Source organism: Peromyscus leucopus, chromosome 8a (assembly GCF_004664715.2).
Source record: "Peromyscus leucopus breed LL Stock chromosome 8a, UCI_PerLeu_2.1, whole genome shotgun sequence".
Classification (NCBI taxonomy): domain Eukaryota; kingdom Metazoa; phylum Chordata; class Mammalia; order Rodentia; family Cricetidae; genus Peromyscus; species Peromyscus leucopus.
Window position 1 is genome coordinate 54,641,016 of NC_051085.1, and position 19,518 is coordinate 54,660,533.

At 49.9% G+C, this 19,518-nt stretch overlaps 1 protein-coding gene across 1 annotated transcript in view; it reads left to right on the forward strand.

Moving 5' to 3' along the window:
• Positions 1 to 13,788, forward strand: part of LOC114691395 (T-complex protein 10A homolog 2) — a 22,610-nt gene extending 8,822 nt beyond the window's left edge. Inside the window, exons 4-11 of the mRNA XM_028866690.2 lie at positions 682 to 831; positions 2,447 to 2,546; positions 4,224 to 4,327; positions 5,285 to 5,386; positions 6,871 to 7,011; positions 8,903 to 8,987; positions 11,659 to 11,776; positions 13,067 to 13,788. Of these exons, the coding sequence (XP_028722523.1) occupies positions 682 to 831; positions 2,447 to 2,546; positions 4,224 to 4,327; positions 5,285 to 5,386; positions 6,871 to 7,011; positions 8,903 to 8,987; positions 11,659 to 11,776; positions 13,067 to 13,256 (990 nt within the window). The 3' untranslated portion in view covers positions 13,257 to 13,788. The remainder of the gene's footprint in view (positions 1 to 681; positions 832 to 2,446; positions 2,547 to 4,223; positions 4,328 to 5,284; positions 5,387 to 6,870; positions 7,012 to 8,902; positions 8,988 to 11,658; positions 11,777 to 13,066) is intronic.
• The last annotated feature ends 5,730 nt before the right edge of the window (positions 13,789 to 19,518 follow it).

The following is a 19,518-nucleotide window of genomic DNA, read 5'->3' on the forward strand; positions in this document are numbered from 1 at the left end:
TCTTTGGACCCCAACCCTTGTTGGTTTGGAACTGGTGTCAGCAAGAAGCGGGTCACGGGTTTCTCTGAGCAGCAGTCTGGTCTCTCCAACGTGTGGGGAATCCAGTCCGAGTCTCCTGGCTCCAACCACCGTTAAGACATCCGGTATCAGTGAGCAGAATCGAACGTGCTTTGCCCCGCTGTGCCTCGGGTGGCCTTGCCTGTCTGTGGTGGTTTGCGGTTGCTGCTTTTCTGTGTGAGGCTCCTGAGTGCAGCGCTTTGCTGCTCGTTTGGAGCCACAGCAGAAGAGATGAAGTGTTATCGGTTATCTGAATGTAGTAAGACTTCTTAGCAGATGTGTGCATGAAAGGAAGTAATAACTGAGCGAATAGCTAAGCCACACTTCAAAACCATCGATTTTTAAAATAACACAAAGGGCCAGAAACTCGTTTTACTTAAAACTTGTTAAATTTGGTTTTATGCATATCATTCACCGTGGTATCAAACCCTTTCTAGACTATGGAGTGCGATGGTTCTGGACTAAGACTGTGTGCAAAGAGCAGCCCCCTTCTGCTCCCCTGGGGAACTGAAAACACAGGATTGTCAGAGTCCAGGCTGTGGGCGTCACAAATATCTTGCATTGATTGGTACTTTGGGACAGTGTTGTTTGATGTTGATACAAATACCCCTCATTTGTTTCTAGCCAGTGTACATAAAGATAGAGGGGATTGATTCAGAGAAAACAACGTCGGAAGACGCTCCTTCCGGAAGTCCTCAAAACGGAAGTACAATGGCCATTGGAAGAACAGATTCCTTAGACGAAGGACTGTCTTACATGTCTCTTGACGAAAAGGTACAGTCTCTCCCTCCCTCCCTCCCTCCCTCCCTCCCCCTCCCTCCCTCTCGTTTCTCTCTCTCCTCTCTCCCCTCCTCTGTGTGTGTATGTGTGTTGTCTTCCTGCATCTGCCTCCACATCATTTTTAAAAATGATCTTCACGTGCGGGTGCACATGCGCCATCTGTGTGCCCATGGAGGCCAGAAGAGGGTGTGCTAGATCCCTTGAGCTGGAGTTGCGGGTGACTGGGAGCCAAACTGGGGTCCTCTGGAACAGTAGCAGAGCTCTCAACCGTGGGGCCATCCTCAGGCCCTCCACCTCGTTTTGTGAGACGTGTTCTCTGACTGAGCCAGGACGACACTGGTTGACTCCACTCTCTGGCCAGCAAGCTTCAGGGACCCACCGGTCTCTGCTTTCTGGGTGCTGGGATTATAGGCCCTGCTGCCTCACCTGGCCTTTTGTGGTTCTCCCTAGACCTTCGGCCACATGCAAGAGCAGAGTGTACTTTGCCAAGCTTCCCTCTCCCCACTCCTCACCTCCCCACCTCCTCACCTCCTCACCTCCCCACCTCCCTCCTCCCCTCCTCCCCTCCTCCCCTCCTCCCCTCCTCCTCCCCACCTCCCCTCCTCACCTCCCCACCTCCTCCCCTCCTCCCCTCCTCCCCTCCTCCCCTCCTCCCCTCCTCCTCCCCTCCTCACCTCCCCTCCTCCCCTCCTCACCTCCCCACCTCCCCACCTCCTCACCTCCTCACCTCCTCACCTCCCCACCTCCCCACCTCCCCACCTCCCCTCCTCCCCTCCTCCCCTCCTCCTCCCATCCTCACCTCCCTCCTCCCCTCCTCACCTCCTCACCTCCCCACCTCCCCACCTCCCCACCTCCTCCCCTCCTCCCCTCCTCCCCTCCTCCCCTCCTCCTCCCCTCCTCACCTCCCCACCTCCCACCTCCCCACCTCCTCACCTCCTCACCTCCTCTCCTCCCACCTCCCCACCTCCCCATCTCCCACCCCTAACCTCCCCACCTCCTCACCTCCCCACCTCCTCACCTCCCCACCTCCCCACCTCCCTACCTCCTCACCTCCTCACACCTCACCTCCTCACCTCCCCACCTCCTCACCTCCCCACCTCCTCACCTCCCCACCTCCCCACCTCCTCCCCTCCTCCCCTCCCCACCTCCTCACCTCCCCACCTCCTCACCTCCTCACCTCCTCACACCTCCTCACACCTCCTTACCTCCTCACCTCCTCACCTCCCCACCTCCCCACCTCCTCACCTCCTCACCCCAGGAGCACATCCTGCTTCATCCCAGCCACATGAAGTCCAACAAGAGCTCTCACTTTGTTACTCAAGATGGACTCGGGAATTTGTGAAACATAACAATGCTCCTATAAATCAGAAAACCGAGTGTCTCTATACACACCTTCAGTACTAAAACAAGACGCTAAATAGAACTGAAGTGATTGTATGGGTGGGAATTTTCTCTATCGGGTCAATTGCCTGAGTTCAGGGAACAGAGCTTGATGCTCTTGGTAGAGTCTGAGAAGTGTCGGAGGCATCTGAAAGCTGACCCAGCTGTGCACAGCCTCCGGTCACTGGCCTGGTGGCATCTCTGTTTCTGTGACTCTCTCCGTACCCAGGTCATGCACCTGTCTTCCAAGTTTATGCAAAGACACTTTGGCAGGGCGTCACCAGAGCCTCTGTCGGACACCACGTTCCTGGACACAGAGTCAGCACCTGGTGAGAGAATATGGCGGCAGGGGACAAGTTCCTGCGGGATGCTCGGGGAGGGGCGTGGCATGTGGGCAAGGTCCCTAGAGCTCCCTGGGTTCCGGCCACTTTCTGATTCCTCCTTGAGCTCCTTTGTCTGCCTTGGTAACCTCTCCCAACACCGTTTAGAGCCCCCGGGCTGGCTTTCCCCGGCCGTCCTCACCCCTGCCCTTTCTGTTTGCCGGCTGGTGATACTCCCTGCCTGTTCTATCTGTCCCTGCCCAGCACTTGCTTGACCTCACTCTGACTGAGCTCAAGCTGTCCATCCAGGTACACAGCCTCTCCTGTCCCTGTGGGTCCCACCTGTTCCAGCTGCTGTCGGTGGTGACCTTCACACTCTGTAGGCTCCCGGACTCGCCTGTGGGTGTGCATGAGCTCTGCTTTGCACAGCGCCATGGCTCCCAGGCTCAGTTGCACCCCTCGTGGGCGGAGAGAGGACTCTCACCCACCCTCTTTGCTGTCCATGTGGGTCCCCTTTGACATATCGAACCCTGGACCCTTGTGCAAGGCTAAGCACAGCACTGTCTCTCCCTGAGTCCAAGTGACATTTCTGGACCTCTGCGCCTTAGCTACTTTTCCGTTGCTGTGTTAAAGCACCATGACCACGGCAGCTTCTAGAAGGAAGAATCTATTTGGGCTTACGGTTCCAAAGGGCTAGTTCATAAGGGCAGGTACTGTAAGCACAAAACAGAGCAAACTGAAAATGCAAACTGAAAATGGGCCCAAGTAACGTACTTCCTCTGTCAAGGTCACACCAATCAAACCTCCTTCAACAGCGCCACCAAATGGAGACCAAGGGTTCCAATGTCCACGCCTACCACATTCTGTGTGCTGGTTAGCTTTAACTGTCAACTTGGCATAGCCTAGAGTCGCCTTGGCAGAGAGTCACAATGAGGAATTATTTAGATCAGGTTGGCCCGTGGGCATGTCTGTGAAGAACTGTCTTGATTGTGAGCTGATACAGGAAGACTCAGCCCCTTGTAGGCCGCATTATTCCCTAGCTTAGGGATCCTGAATGATACAAGAAAGCCAGGGGAGAGCAAGCAAGGGAGTATCCAGGCATCGTTCTCTCTGCTCCTGGCTGTGGGAAAGCTGCTCTCAGTTCCTCAGCGATGGTGACCTTTCAGCCCGCTCCCACCTGCCCTGAACACACACTATTCCTTCCCCAGTACCTCTGCTTCCGTCCACAGGTCTAGTGGGCAGGCTGGCCCTGGGTCTGTAATTTTTTTCTTCCTGTGTCTGCCCCCTACTGGGGCAAAGGCAGCTTCAGGACTACTCCTTCCCTGCTACCTGTTTTGTAGTGAGGAGAGCGAGCGTGAGCGTGGGTGCATCCCAGGTCTTAAGGATCCCCCAGTGGCCACACCCCAGGGGCAGGTACCTCAAGGTCACAGGCAGGTGTAACAGCTACCTCCCTAGGGGTGGTGCTTCAGGGCACGGCTCAAACCACCACCCCATTACACAAGGGTTGACTGTTTCCACTCAGCACTTCGTGATTTGCACACAGTCAGTCCATGGCATTTGCACAGTGACCTCAGGAAAAAAGAGAATGTGTTGGAAGCGTAACTCGGACTTGGAACTGGCACTGGGTATACAGCATTTTCGCTATCTGTACATAGTCTCTTGGAAAGCACTTCTCTGCTGTTTCAGATATGTGGTCCTCCAATCCAGAGAGTTCTGAAGGTGAGCTGCTCATTCATGCTCAAGAAAGCAGGCACCTCCCTAGTTTTCTCCAGAATGCACGGTGGATGCAGGTAGGTAGCGTTTCACCCACTGGAGAGGCTGGGGTAGGAAGACCCGGAGGTGGCGCAGAAACTGCTTTTCCATCCCCTTTTCCACAAGCACAGAAAGCTATGATGGCTGCGAATACCCCTCAGTCTCTGAGCACATTCAGCCTTTCAAATCAGAGAAACATGGCATCCCTTCAGTCATTGGAGGGCCGTATTAGACCAGTGGCCAAAGGCAGGTCAAGCTTCTGTGACCTTAAGGATATAGAAACCAAGGTTTTAATCTGTTCTTTTTATTTGCAATTCTCAGTGGAAATGAATGGAATTAAAAAAACAAATGTAGTTGGGCGGTGGTGGCGTACGCCTTTAATCCCAGCACTCGGGAGACAGAGGCAGGCAGATCTTTGTGAGTTTGAGGCCAGCCTGGTCTACAGAATGAGATCCAGGAAAGGCACAAAGCTACACAGAGAAATCCTGTCTCGAAAAACCAAAAACAAACAAGCAAACAAACAAACAAAAAAAACAAATGTAGCAGAAATACCCTAGATCCATAGCCGAAGTCACTTCATAGCCACACAATGTCTGATAAGAATGGCAACAGAATTAAGCCATTTTCTCCACAGGAGGGAATGTGGGCTGTAAAGTTTTTCACCATGTAAAGGTGGGCAATGGCGCGGGGTGGGGGGCAGGCGGCAGGGAGGCGGGGGTTGTTCCCCTAAAAGCAGTCAGTAAACCCTTCCCAACATTATCAGCAATGTGAGATGGGCTTAGTTATCTATTAGAGTCCTGCTATTGATTCCTCTCAAGGCCTCAGTGATGTGCACTCAGAATCAGAACGTGGTGACTGTCACCCTGCTCACCCTGGTGTGGATCGAGCATACCAAGAGAGCAGAACACCTGTACAAACACAATGGAGAACTACATGGATGGCCCTGTAGTTCTCACAGGCGGCCACAGGAGGCGATGGTTATGATCTCTCCACAGGAACTTCTGGCAGGGTCGGGACCTCCCAGAGAAGAACCGCCGCACCCCATGGACACGGAGAAGGACAATGAGACGCAGGAAAAGCGACACCCGAACGGCAAGGCAGGTGTCTGCAGCACACAGTCTTTCCCTGATGTCACCATTGTGTGAACATCGTAGCAACTCACGCAAGCCCAGATATCCTCAGTCACTCGACATGGCCCTTCTGATGCAAGCAAGAGACGTGGGAAGTGTGATGAGCAAGGCTGCACTGACTTAGCAGTGCACACTGCTGCGTAGGACGGTCTTCATACAGTGAGGAAGGCACTGGAATACGGATAAAATGTCTGGGAGAGTAAATGCGTAAGCCACTGTCACGGTTGTCTATCGTCGGTTTCCGATGTAGACTGGACAGTGGTGTGCTGCATACCACACGCGGGTGCATTGACCCAGCATCACCACAGATGGTTAGGGATGCCCAGTGCTACATGGCGTGAGGTGACAGGAAGCTAGCAGCTCCATCACTGCCTTATACAATGACCATCGTCTATGCCGCGGTTATCTACTGGAGCACTGCTCCGGAATCGATGCGTGCAACTGTGGTTGACTTTATAACTCCCCAGTGTGCAGTATTTTAAGAACACGTGCGCTTTGTTGTTTTGAGGGCCAGCTGATCACTGAAGCCTCTTTGGAGCTTTTCTGGCTGGCTGAGAACATGAGCTCATCTTCTGGTTCTGACCTGCACACAACTTGTGCATTCCCCTGGTGGATTTGTGAGCAAGGGCGTGAGTGTGTAGATTAGTTCAAACCTCCGCTGTGCTGGCTGTCAGCTGGGTTTGGTTGGCTAGCTCTCTGATTTGTTCAGAAGTATTAGCTTTTAACTCTGACGACTCAGCTCCTACATTTCTAGCTGTATTAAGAATAGTTACAATATGTGGCATAACTAATAAATGCTACACAGAGTTTCTAAAATACGCATATATTAACTCCCCAAGTTAAGGTTATTTCTGCCAATGTCTTTTTTACACTAATCTTCACAGGGTAATGTCTTCTACTGAGAGCCTAGCAATATGCATTTGAAGATATTTATTTGCTGATTATTAATCAAAGCCACTAATGGAGTGTCTGAGTCGAAAGAATATGATAGAAAAGACAAAAAGTGCACACAAGTTAATTTTTACCTAGTAATCATGCAATTTCATCTGTCCCAGGATTCCAGGTTTATCAGTCCTGGGACCACAGATCATACAGACCTATGGCAAACGCACAGCATCAACACAAAGGAAGGCAGACGTTGAGGAACAAATCATAACACTTACTGTCGATAACCAAGTGCAGGGTGGAGATTGAGAGCTCATCAGTGCAGGGTGTGCGTGTGCATGTATGTGTGTGTGCTTGTGTGTGCATATGCGTGTGTGTGTGTGTGTGTGTGTGTTTGTGTGTGTGTGTGTGTGTGTGTGTGTGTGTGTGTGTGTGTGTGCAGCAGCTAGTATCCACCATGCCAGGCAGACAGTGGGCAGTGATTTTGAACACAAGGGGAAACAGTGGAACCGTGGTAATCACGCTTGTTACCGCTCTTCACCGGGAGCTTTTGTGTGTCCATCAAGGTGGAGCAGGTACTCAGTGACGGGCGAACTATCATCACCTTCCCCAACGGAACCAGGAAGGAGATCAGTGCGGACAAGAAGACGACCCTCATCAAGTTCTTTAATGGTGACATGAAGAAGGTCAAGCCTGATAAGAGAGTGGTACGTGCAATGGGCATACTTGTATTATGTTAGACTCGGACCCACACAGGCGCTAGCAAACCCTTCTCAGATGTGTGTCCGTCAGGAATTGAGAGAAGGCGGAAGGTCAGAACCTTCCTGTTAATGAAGATTTTGTCCTTGGTGTATGACGCAAGATTCTCCATGGTCTCGGCCCGCAGATTGCACAGTGGTGTCCCGCCAGCACCCCGCCCTCCACTATGCCCTCCCACTGGCCTGAGCTAACCTCCATGCCCAGGGAAGTGGAGCAGGAAACCCTGGGAGACCTATTTAAACGGTGACTTTCCGGAAGTCGCAGCCCAGTGGGGCAAAGAGATGTGTTGCCTCACCTTGGGGGTCACAAACATGTTTCTTGGGTAGGAAGGGTGGACAGACGCAGGGAGTGACAGATGGTAAGCAACAAGGGGGAGTTAGGAGGGAGAACAGGGCTCAGTGCAGGCTGGGAGGGCGATCCTCCTGCTTTGACTTTGACTCAGTGCTAATGAGAGCAAGACATCACAGAGGCAGGTGAGCACACCCCTCTCCAGGGCTCCGTCCAGGAGCTGCTGTCTTCTTCCTGTGTCTCCTGATCCGCTGAGGGGAAACATGGTGTTTATGCGATGATGGAGACAGGGGCACTCCCTACATCCACCTGGCTTTTGGACATGTTGCTAATATAAAGAGAATGCTTTAAAATCACAGAGCACAGAGCTCTCTTTCCTTGTGGACTTTCTGTTGCCGCAATAAACACCATGACCAAAAACATGGGAAGGAAAGGGCTTACATGTCCCTATCACAATCACTCATTGAGGGAAGTCACCACAGGACGCTGAAAGCAGGAATTTAAGCCACCGTGGAGGAACACTGCTTACTGGCTTGCATCCTGTGGCTTGCTCAGTTTGACTTTTACGCAACCCAGAACTACCTGTTCAGGTGTGGCATCACCTACACAGTGGTCTAGATCCTTCTGCATTAATTGCTAATCAAGAAAATGCCCCCACAGACTTGCCTACAGGGCAATCTGATGGAGAGATCTTTTCAACTAATGTTCCCTCTTCCAAATGACTCTAACATATGCCAAGTTGACAGAAGCTACCCAAAACACATCCCAATCTCAGAGTCATAGACTTCCCAATAATATGACTCCAATGAAAGACACTCCCCTTCCTCTTCGGTGGATGGAGAGACATGACTCCATCTCAGAGGACTCACATGGTGTGACCAGGCAGGGGTTTGAATTAGGAGTAGAGCAGTGTCTTCCTTATGCATTCATACTTTTCAAACAAGTGTCCCGTTCAATCCCGTTCTACCCGTGGCTGTGGTTTTTAAATGTGACTGGGCCTCAGCATCAGGAGCACCTGTCCCCGACCCCATCACCTTCCCCCTTTGAAAATGTTCCCACTCCCTCTTTCTTCCTCCTTGGAAACCAAGAAGACATGAGTATTAGAAACGCCCAAGTCAATGGCAACTCACGAGGCGGATGTCCAAGGCATTTGTGCGGTCTACTCTCTCAAGCTGCACCTGACCATTAGTCTGAAAACTGTGGGGTTCATGGAACACTGGGGCTCATGGTCCACCATGTCCACCTCTCAGACCTCACCAGCTGCAGGTCCCATGAGGCATGAAGGCCCAGAAAGTCATACATTAGAGGATGCTCAGGAACAAAACTGAGGACTAAGCTGCATCCCACAATTTCCCAATAACCAAGTCTATCATTTCTGGGGTGTCAGTGACTAGCTCCACTTCCTGTGTTCCTCAACGGTGGAAGTTCCCATGGAATTCACCTGCTGAGCCTGTACCTTTAGCCACCTATGGGAAGTAACTAATCAGATTCAATTGAGGCTAACGTAACAACATTGCCTGCTTCCCAACATGGATTCCCTGGTCTTCACAGATTTATTATTATGCAGATGCTCAGACTACACACACAACCTACCCGGATGGTGTTGAAGTCGTGCAGTTTCCCAACAAGTGGACTGGTGAGTGGCATCACCCTGTACCTGCTGGCTCAGTGCCTTGTGTGCCTGTGTTGAGGATGGCAGGGTGTATGAGCATCATGGGAAGGGGCAGCAGACATCCAGCCTTTAGATTCACCAAAGGAAACAGCCTGCCCAGCTAGACTTTAATGTTTTTTTTTTTTAATTAGAAATCATTCTATGAAGTACATTGGGTAAAATTATACCCAAACAGTCACTTTTAGTTTTCCTGAAATTTGTTGAACTGAGTGTCCTAGATTTTGTCTGGCACTCCTATATTATTAAACTCAAGGATGTTCTCACTTATTTCAGCAAGCATTGCCTGACTTCCATCCATTGTCTTCCTAACCCTCCAATTGTAGGCACAACATGCCACCAATGGCCCTCTCGTCTCTGAACATGTTGTATCTCCTTTTATATTCATTACATTCAGATAAATTCTTTAGATCCGCCCTCTTGTTCACCATTTTCCTCTTTAACTAAATCTCACATGTTCTTTATTGTCCTTCTTGGTTTGATGATGCTCTTCACGTCCTTCTGGCCCTTCTCAGGTCTATCTAGTGTGCCAGCCAATACCACCCTTCTCTCGTTTTCTTCTCATTCCCGTTGTATTCTCAAGTTACTTTACACACATTGGCCTCACCATCTTGTTCTGGTGACAGCCTGACCCAGACATGGAGCCCAGTGTGGGGCTAGTCACGGCTAAGTCCTAGGGGTGCCACGTCCCCTCACATTTCCAGTTTGTCCTGTGGGGACAGATTTGGTGGCATTCCTAGGGAGCCCACGCTGGAGCTGCCCTTCCAGAAAGTCTGTTCATTTCTGCCAGGTGTGTGGAGCCCAGGCCTGCCACAGCGCCACAGAATCTGGCCGGCACTTCTTTCTTCGTCTTAATATTTCAGCCAGTGCTATTGTAGTCTTAGCACCATCGCTGAGGTGTTTACGGGCTGGTGGGCACAGAAGTGGGCAGGACAGCAATGACTTCTTCAGTAACTTTTGGCATACACTTGGCATTGAAAAATTACACTTGCTTGTACACAAATGCTCTGTGGGGTGGTTGATGGATGTTAGCCAGGTCTGGTGACAAAAGACAAGGGTTTGATAGACATATCTGTTCTTCGAATCTTGGCTGCTCTGTATGGAATGTCTCTAAAGTATTACATAACTGTATAGCAGGAGTTCTGAGTTCCATCACTGTCCATACCTGTGGTTCCTGTCTCCAGAACACCCTCCTGTGACAATTCAAAAACAAGGTGAAATGAACATCACAGTCTCCCCTCTTGCCATTTTTCAGGTGAACTCACGTGTCTGTGTGTTCGATGAAGTTCAGCAAAGACCCTTTTGCATTGATTCTGCACCAGTCAGCCAGGGGTTTCTGAGATTCTCAAACTATTGAATCAGAGAGAATCCCTACTTCTCCAGGGCATTCACCAGCATTTAGATTTTTGTGCTAACAAGTATTTACTGCACTGAGTTCTTCTTTGGGTGTCAGAATCCACACCACAGTCTTTTCCCTAAGTATACTTAATGTCACCTTTTCATCTGCCAACAACAGCCAACCATTGACCAACACACACACATGCATGAAGCAAAGGGACATGAGAAGAACACATGGAAACCAATCAATGATGCTTCACTTGTGAGCTTTTCTATTTTCCACAACGTGCACAGAAAAGCACAACTCTGCACTGTGCTCAGGCGCGCTTGCCAGCCCTGGCTTGTGTGCAAGCTCAGATGCAGCCGCGCTTCAGCATGCTGCACAGTGAGGAACTGTCTCTGCATGAGGCCGATGTCACTGTGATTGCTGATGCGCTAGTTGCCTTTGGAAGTCGATATGGAACAGCAAAAGCATTTCCAAGAGTGTCTTGGCTACTTTTTCACTGCTGCAGCCAGATATTTGACCAAAAGCAACGAGGGGCGGGGAGAACTTATTTTGGTTCACGGTTCAGAGAAGTATAGTCTAATGTATTGGGAAAGGTGTGCCGGCAGGGTGTGAGGTGGCTGGTCACCTTACAGTCTGGAAGAGAAATGTGCCTCTAGCATCTCCTTTTTCCCTCTTTAATTCTGTCTGGGACTGCAGTGCATGGTGCTGCCTGGCACCAGTGAAGGATTTTACACAAGCCTGGCACCAGTGAAGGATTTTACACAAGCCTGGCACCAGTGAAGGATTTTACCACAAATTCACAGCCAGAAAAATGTCAGACTTTGAAACTTGAATTCCAATTCTATCAAAGGTGCATACTTTTTCATCATCACCAAGTCAGAAAATCCACCAACTGTTATGCACTAAAGATTGTCTACATTGGCTGGGCGGTGGTGGCGCACGACTTTAATCCCAGCACTCGGGAGGAAGAGGCAGGTGGATCTCTGTGAGTTCGAGGCCAGCCTGGGCTACAGAGAGAGATCCAGGACAGGCTCCAAAGCTACACAGAGAAACCCTGTCTCAAAAAAACCAAAACAAACAAACAAACAAACTGTTTACACTATGGCCAAACCTTCCTTACCTAAAACTGGATCAACAGGGCCATCGGGTGCTATGTCTGCCAATCCTGACTACAAACTCCTCTGATGAGAAAATGGTCTTTCTCGTTAATATTTTGATATAGGCCACTTAGAAACAACACAGTTTCTAAATGCATTCAGTATAACCCATCCTTTAAACAAATGTATTCTGCAGAAAAATTCTACCCAGATGGCTCCAAGGAAACCGTGTTTCCTGATGGGACCGTGAAGCAGCTTAGGGATGGATGTGAGCAGACTGTGTTTCCTGATGGGACATACGTGACGGTGAAAAGGTCAGCACCCCACCACTCCGTGGGAACAAGACTCCAGCCCTGGGTTTTGTGTTCTGTCATGTATCTGTAGTCATTTACATGTTTGCAAAAGTTCAAGCATTCATTGAAATGTAACAACAGAGGCCTGAGAGATGGCTCCGTTAAGAGCCCTGGCTGCTCTCGGAAAGGACACAGGGTCAGTTCCCAGGACCCCATGACAGCTCACAGCTGTCTGTAACTCCAGTTCCAGGGGACCTGATGGCCTCCCATGACTCCCATAGGCACTAGGTACTCATGCAGTTTGCAGACATACATTCAGGCAAACACTTATACATATACAAATAAATACTCTAAAAAAAAACCTATGACATCAGAAAATAATGTCATTGGGCCTACAAGAAATTTTGTGCACTCAGTTCAAATGTCTTTATAGAGAATATGAGCTTAGACATAGAATTTTGGGGGCAGTCTTGTGCCCCCAAATTGTGCTTAGTGATTGCCTTCAGGCACAAAGGTGGCCCCATAGTTTATGTCATCAACTAATGTCATAGTTACCTAGGTTGGCGTCACAATAATCTCCCTCTGTACTTCTCCGGATATGCCACTGCTGTTAGGTGACACATGTCGATGTTTAGATGACTGAAGCTGGCCCACCTTGAGGGTGGTCTTCAGCCTCCCCCTCTTGAAAGCCATGTTGTGTAGAAGTGTGCATCTATTGCAGCATGCATAAGCATCTCTGATGCAACCAGAAGGTGCCAAGTCACTGTCGCAGTGCTGGTGTGTGCAGACAATGAGGTCCACAGGGTCACATCTGTCCAATAGCCTGGGCGAGAGTCCAGTAAACTCACCTTCGATGTGACTGACTATGCTGTGACCTTGGCATGTTTCCTCCATGACCTCAACCTCCTCAGGTCCTCCAGTGTGCTCCAGTCTTCCCCCATCCAGAGCTTCCATGGCTCTCCTGGGGGTGTCAGCACAGGGGCATACCACCCAGGATTCTTTCTCTTGCATTTCTGTCATGTTGTGAGTGTCCTGCTGCTTCCGCTCACCACAGCTCAGATTGTGAGCTCGGGTCTCTGGGTCCATATTTTCCACTCAGCTCCCTCACCCTCCACCTTCCTGAGCTCAGGCAGCCCAGGCTTCTGTCTTTTAAACCTCAAATGCCTTCTTTCCTCTCTCCTCGGGAAGCCTCAACTTCCTCCCTCAGGAAGGAAGCAGACCGGGGCAGGGGCGGGCATGGATATCTCGGTGGTGTTATGGCATCACTCGTTCCCAGCTCCTCCACACTCACATCGTGTTTCTGTCCCACAGGAACGGAGACAAAACCATCATGTTCAGCAACGGGCAGAAAGAAATCCACACAGCCAGGTTCAAGCGGAGGGAATTCCCAGACGGCAGCACCAAGACTGTGTACTGTAATGGCTGCCAGGAGACCAAGTATGCCTCGGGGAGGGTCAGGGTCAAAGACGAGATGGGAACTGTCATCCTGGACTGGAAATAGAGCATCCTCCAGACTCAGTGTCGGGCACTAGGCTCCAGTGACAGTTTTGAGCAGAACAGACAACACAACTCACAATGGTAGATTCCCCCCCGACAGTCCTAGAGATCGCCCACCCATCAGGAGAAGAGAGGCATCTAAAAATTTTAAAGAAAAAGACCTCTAGCCATCATCTGGGCAAAGAGGTCAGAGAAGAAGTAGCCAGGAGCGAGGCTTCCAGACTGTGTCTCCTGACAGCCTGGGCCTGGAGCAGAAGATAAAAGGGAAGCAGTCTGCGTACTGCCTTCTAATTCCTAAGAGCATCCATTAACCACAGCCAGCCAACGCCTACCTGCTGCCTACTTCTAGCCCTCTTCAGACTCCTCATAAGTGGGATCCAGGGGGATGTATTTTCACTGGTGCTTGGTGTATTAACAGACATGATTTAACCACCTTAAAGTGTCTAGACAGAGCCTCATGTAGCATTCTATCCCATAAATTTGAACAATTATGATCTGTCAGTCAACAAGGACATGAGTAAAAACACAGAAACGTACCTGGGCCTCGCCTCCTCTTTGTTCCTGTGAGTCTGCCTGCTGTCCCCTCATTTTGTGGGAGCACTCTGCTGTGCCCCAGGCAAGAGAGGTTTCTCCCTAGCCGGTAGGTGGCACCTGAGTCTCAATAGACAATTGAGTGGTACAGCCACCCCCCTGTTGTACCAGTGCAGCTGGAGTTTTCTCCAGTCCTGCCTGGCCCACAGTCAGGACAAATCTCTCACCCGCCAGTCCCACAGCCGCTCAGACCCAACCAAGTAAACACAGAGACTTATATTGCTTACAAACTGTATGGCCGTGGCAGGCTTCTTGCTAACTGTTCTTATAGCTTTAATTAATCCATTTCCATAAATCTATACCTTGCCACGCAGCTCGTGGCTTACCCGCATCTTCACATGCTGCTTGTCAGGGTGGCGGCTGGCAGTGACTCCTTCCGCCTTCCTGTTCTTTCTTTTCTCCTCTCTGTTAGTCCCGCCTATACTTCCTGCCTAGCCACTGGGCAATCAATGTTTTATTTATTGACAATCAGAGTAATTTGACATACAGACCATCCCACAGCATACCAGGCTTTGGAGTAGACAATAAGACACAATTGTTTCCGACAATGTCCCGTGCACTAGAGTCTTACATGTCTTGTGCAGGGTCTTTGCAGCTAGGGTCTGTCTCACCGCAGTGAGCTGTTAAATCCTCATTGCCTGGATAAGCCCAGATGCTCCACGACATCTCGTACTGTTGGCCTCCGCACAGGATTCAGTTAGCAAGCAGCTGATGATACCCTTAAATTCTTTTGAAGATTGATAAGGGATGCAAGAAACAGAGCTCACAGAAGCATAGCCCTGTGCAGACTGTGTCTTCTGCTCTCACAAAGCTGCATGTGCCTATAGCAAAAGGCCACAGTGAGAATCAGGCTGCTGGAACTTTCATGCCCAGCTTGGGTCAAGTCTAAGCAAAGTCTGGGCTTGGTCTGCAGAGGACAGAACAGAACTTTACAGAGTTCTGGACATGTGGGCTGAAGTTTCAGATTATTTGGTTTACCTCCTCTCCACGTACCCTCCCATTGACCCCTTGTGAACTTGACACATAAACATCATTCTTTAAGCCATAACTTTTCCTTTCTGGTCCATCCCCAAGATCACACATGAACATCAACATCACAATATAAAAATTTTATGAATCTTAAAAGTCCCAAATTCATACACTTTAAAATTCAATCTCTTTTAAAAATTCAAAGACTTTTAAGTCTTTTAAAACCTAAAATCTCTTTCAAAATCAGTCTCTCAACTGTGAGATCTTGTAAAAATCAAAAATAAGTTACATACTCCCTAACTTCAAGAGGGAAGAACCAAGGCACAGTCACAATCTGAACTAAACAAAACCAAACTCTTAACAGTGTAAATAACTAACTCAATGTCCAATGTGTAGGATCCACTCACAATCTTCTGGGCTCCTCCAAGGAACTTGGGTCACTTCTCTGCACCCCCACCCCCCACCCCACAGCACACACAGCTTGTCTTCTAGTCTCCAGCTGACTCCATTCCACTGCTACTGCTGTTCTTGGTGATCATCCCACGGTACTGGCATCTCCAAAATGCTGGGGTCTCTGATGCAACTGGGATGTGCTTTTGCCAATAGCCTCTCATAGGCTCTCTTCATGGGGCCAAGCCTCAACTCTTTTCCATGACCCCTTCACGCCTTCAAAACCAGTACCAACTGGGCGACTCTACTATTACCAAGTTCAGATGCCAGCTCGAGGTACAACCTTGGCCACTTCTGGAATAGAGCCTTGTGTGCTGACTCTCAGGAAAAAGTTCCCAGAATATTTTACCTCCATGATGCTGGTCTATTCTTAATCACTGCTAATTTTTCAGCTTTAGCTGACCAGCATCAAGTATCCCAGCAAAACAAAAGTTTCACTTTAGTAGTTCTGGTATCTTGTTAATCACAGCTGACAACTGACTGTAGTTCTGGACCAGAACTACAGAATCTTAATTCAAAATAACAAATGGCCCTGATAGAGTCTTTAAACTTCCTCTAAAACTTCACAAGCCAGGCCTCCATGGTCTGCACTGCTCTCCATTCTTATCTCCCAACATCCTACAGCGTAGCTCACCAAGCTCTCAGTGCTGAATGGCTTTTCTAGTCCAAAGTTCCAAAGTCATTCCACACTCTTCCCGCAAACACGGTCAGGTCTGTCACAGCAATACCTCCTGGTACCAACTTGTCTTAGTCAGGATTCTATGGTTGTGATGAAACACCTGGACCAAAAAGCAAGTTGGGAGGAAAGGGTTTATTTGGCTTACACTTCCACATCTGTTCATCATCAAAGGAAGTCAGGACAGGAACTCAAACAAGGCTGGAACCTGGAGGTAGGAGCTGATGCAGAGGCCATGGAGGGGTGCTGGCTTGCTCCCCATGATTTGCTCAGCCTGCTTTCTTACAGAACCCAGGACCACCAGCCCAGGGGTGGCCTCACCCACCATGGGCTGGGCCTTCCCCATCAATCACTAATCAAGAAAATGCCTTACAGACAGATCTTAGGGAGGCATTTTCTCAGTTGAAGTTTCCTCCTTCCAGATAACTCTAGCTTGTGTCAAGTTGACCTCAAACTGTCCAGGACACCAGCTTAGTGCCCTGGTGGAGCAGACGGCAGACCCTGGAGCCAGGATCTTGGATTCAGAGAGCCTGGAGCTAGGAGGAGATAGCTGTGGGCGCCAGCACTCAGGGTGCAGCTGTCTGCATTGGTGGCACACCCGGATGTGCACTGTTTCCGCCATGGGAGAGCATCTTGTCTCCGAGGCTACAAGGGCCTCTGCCCCTGGAGGGCAAACCAGTGTGCTGTCTGCCTACCCTGAGGGGAGTGCTGGCCTGTGCGCTGCCACCTAGCTGGGACTCGCCTCCACTCCACCAGCTATTGAGAGGATGAGGAGAGAACACTGGCTGACAAAGACTTGAAGAACATTCTGGAGAAAAATAATCTAAGAGATACTGGAAACTTCTCAAGCTGCTTGCTACCTTGTCCCCCCAACCCCGTGGTACCTGGACCCAAATACAGCTCTTAGAACAATGTCTGAATCCCCACCCCGGGAGCTGCCAATCTACCACCCCGCCTCGACCTCCCCATGCAGTGGGTATTCAGGGCCCAGGAACATAGAACGGTTTCTAACGTCAGCGCGGCCATGGCTCACAGACAGACAGCATCTCCTGAACTCAAGGTTTTCAGTTTGGCCAAAGTGTGGTTCCATTAGTGTCGCCTTCCTCTACCAGCAACGCCTGCTAACTGCCCCCACCTCTATTCAAGCCCGAAACCTGGAGACAGCTGGGACAGTAAAAGAGCTTGAGCCCAGAATGGGATCAGGGTAGAGCAGGACATGGAGCCACAGAAAGTAAAAAGGTTCCCCTACTGGGTAAAAGGAGAGAGGAGAGAGGAGAGAGAGAGAGAGAGAGAGAGAGAGAGAGAGAGAGAGAGAGAGAGAGAGAGGAAGAGACAGAAAGAGGAGAAGCTTTTCAGCACTAGAGTACTCTGAATTTGAGCCAATGTTTGCCTTCATCGACTGTGTTAGTGTCTAGTATTCTTCCAGCTGGAAGTGCTCCCCCTGCTGTGTCAAACCCCTCAGCTTTCCCTTGCCTGGAATGTTCATTTCCCCTTCTGAAGGACGGCTTTGCTGAGGACAGAATCCTTGCTGCATTGAGCCCTTAGCTCTTTGAACATGTCTCCTCCCAGTCTTCTGAGAATCCTGCTGGGAGCCCCCTACCTGCAATGCGTCCTTTCTTGCTGCCTTTAAGGCTCTGTCTTTTTACTTTGACCATTCGATTACCTTGTATCTCGGTTCTCCCATTATTGATATCGTGAGCCACAGTAAATCCTCCCTCCCTTGCACTGCCTCTGTGACATGTCAATCAAGCATGGGGTGCCCCACCCCCAAGGTTGACGAATTCCCACACAGGCATCGCTTCTCTTTTTGGTGCTACTGTGAGCTGAACATTCCTGTTTGATGATGTCACATGGAGCCCCTGCTTCGCCCACTGCTTCTCAGTCTTTTCTTATTTCTCTAATTGGATAATTCCAATGGCCCTGTCTTAGGACTTACTGATCTTTCTCCTGCATAATCATATGCACTACTCAGTTTTTCTGTAGATGCATTCCTTGGCTTCAGGACTTGTGTCTGGTTCTTTGCAATGGTTTATATTATTAATATTTAGCTTCTAATTTATATACTGCTTTCTTTTTTCTTTTTTTCTTTTTTCTTTTGGTTTTTTGAGACAGGGTTTCTCTGTGTGGCTTTGTGCCCTTCCTGGATCTAGCTCTGTAGACCAGGCTGGCCTCGAACTCACAGAGATCTGCCTGCCTCTGTCTCCTGAGTGCCAGGATTAAAGGCGTGCGCCACCACCGCCCGGCTATATACTGCTTTCTTAATACCATCAGATGACTATGGTTTCTTGTTGTAGCTTGTTAGACTATTGAGTTTGAAGGAGCTAACTTCTCCTTTCAGCTCTCACACACTGGTTTTAGCCATTTGGACTCAGGTTAAGTCTGGGTAGATGGAATTGTTTCCGGGTGCAGGACTGTGTGCATTTGGTTAGGTCTGGGTCACATGGCTGCTGTTGAGTCAGTAGAGACGGCTGTTCGCAGACCTGTTATGAAGATCTCTGGGGACTCTGAGTTCTGTTTGGCCACAGGATACACTGAACTGTCTCTGGGACCATGGTCTATGGGGCTGTCACTAAAATGAGGACCATTCTATGACACTGAGCTGATGCTTCAGAGTGACGGACAGGCATATGTTCAAGTGGTTCCTGGGCCGACATGCCTGCTTTCAGCTAGTTGAGAAGGGCTGAAGCCAATTTATAGAAACATTCTAAGACTCCCAGGATAACGAAGTGAGAAGTCACAAAGAGGAGGCTACGTGCCTTCCAGTCCTCAGGCACAGCTGCTCTTTGGCTTAAAAGGAAAGCTGGGACTGGAATCTTGGGCCGTTAACAGAGCTTTGGGACAGAGATTGATAAGCCTGTCCAGGGACTCAAGATGGTGTGTCTCCTGGCAGACCCCTGGGTAGCCAGCAGGAATTAGAACTAGGCTCTAAGGTCCAGATCAGCAAACCCAACCTGGGGCCCCTGGGTGATGAGACTCTGTACAGTTCTTTGTGTAGGGCTGTCCCTGGGACAGCATGGAGGGGCTGGAGCGGAGCTGCAGGGCTCCTGCAGAGTCTGGGGGGGGGGGGATGGAGCCTGCAGACCTGTCCCAGAAGCACATAGATGCATCTCTCGTCAGTTGTCTGTGCTGTCAAAATTGTTCCCAAGACAGGCTGCATCCAACACAGCCTAGAGCCAAGCCAGGGCCCCTCCATCACCTGCTGTGAGGCAGAGTTTTAAAGTCCGGTTGGTTGGGTGGGTCTTCTCCGGATCCTCCTGCAAGCTGGTCAGCCTGTAGAGGCACCAGTGGACACGATCCTTGTAGACTCCCGGCAGTGATGGTGGGTGGCAGCAGTCTCATGGCCAGACAGAGCTACAGACTTTGTGAAATGGGGCTTTTGGGGAGCCTGGAGTGTGAGCTACAGTCAATAGGTCTGTCCTCTGAGCATGGGGTCTTCCCTATCACAACAGTCCTCCTGAGTCTTGTGTCTAGCAATGTCTCTCACAAGCTCCCATGTGAATGCCAGGGTCCCTCAAAAGTACTTTTGTCCACAGATGTCTGAAGAATTTTTGTTGGGGAGGGGTTATAAGCAGGGATTTAT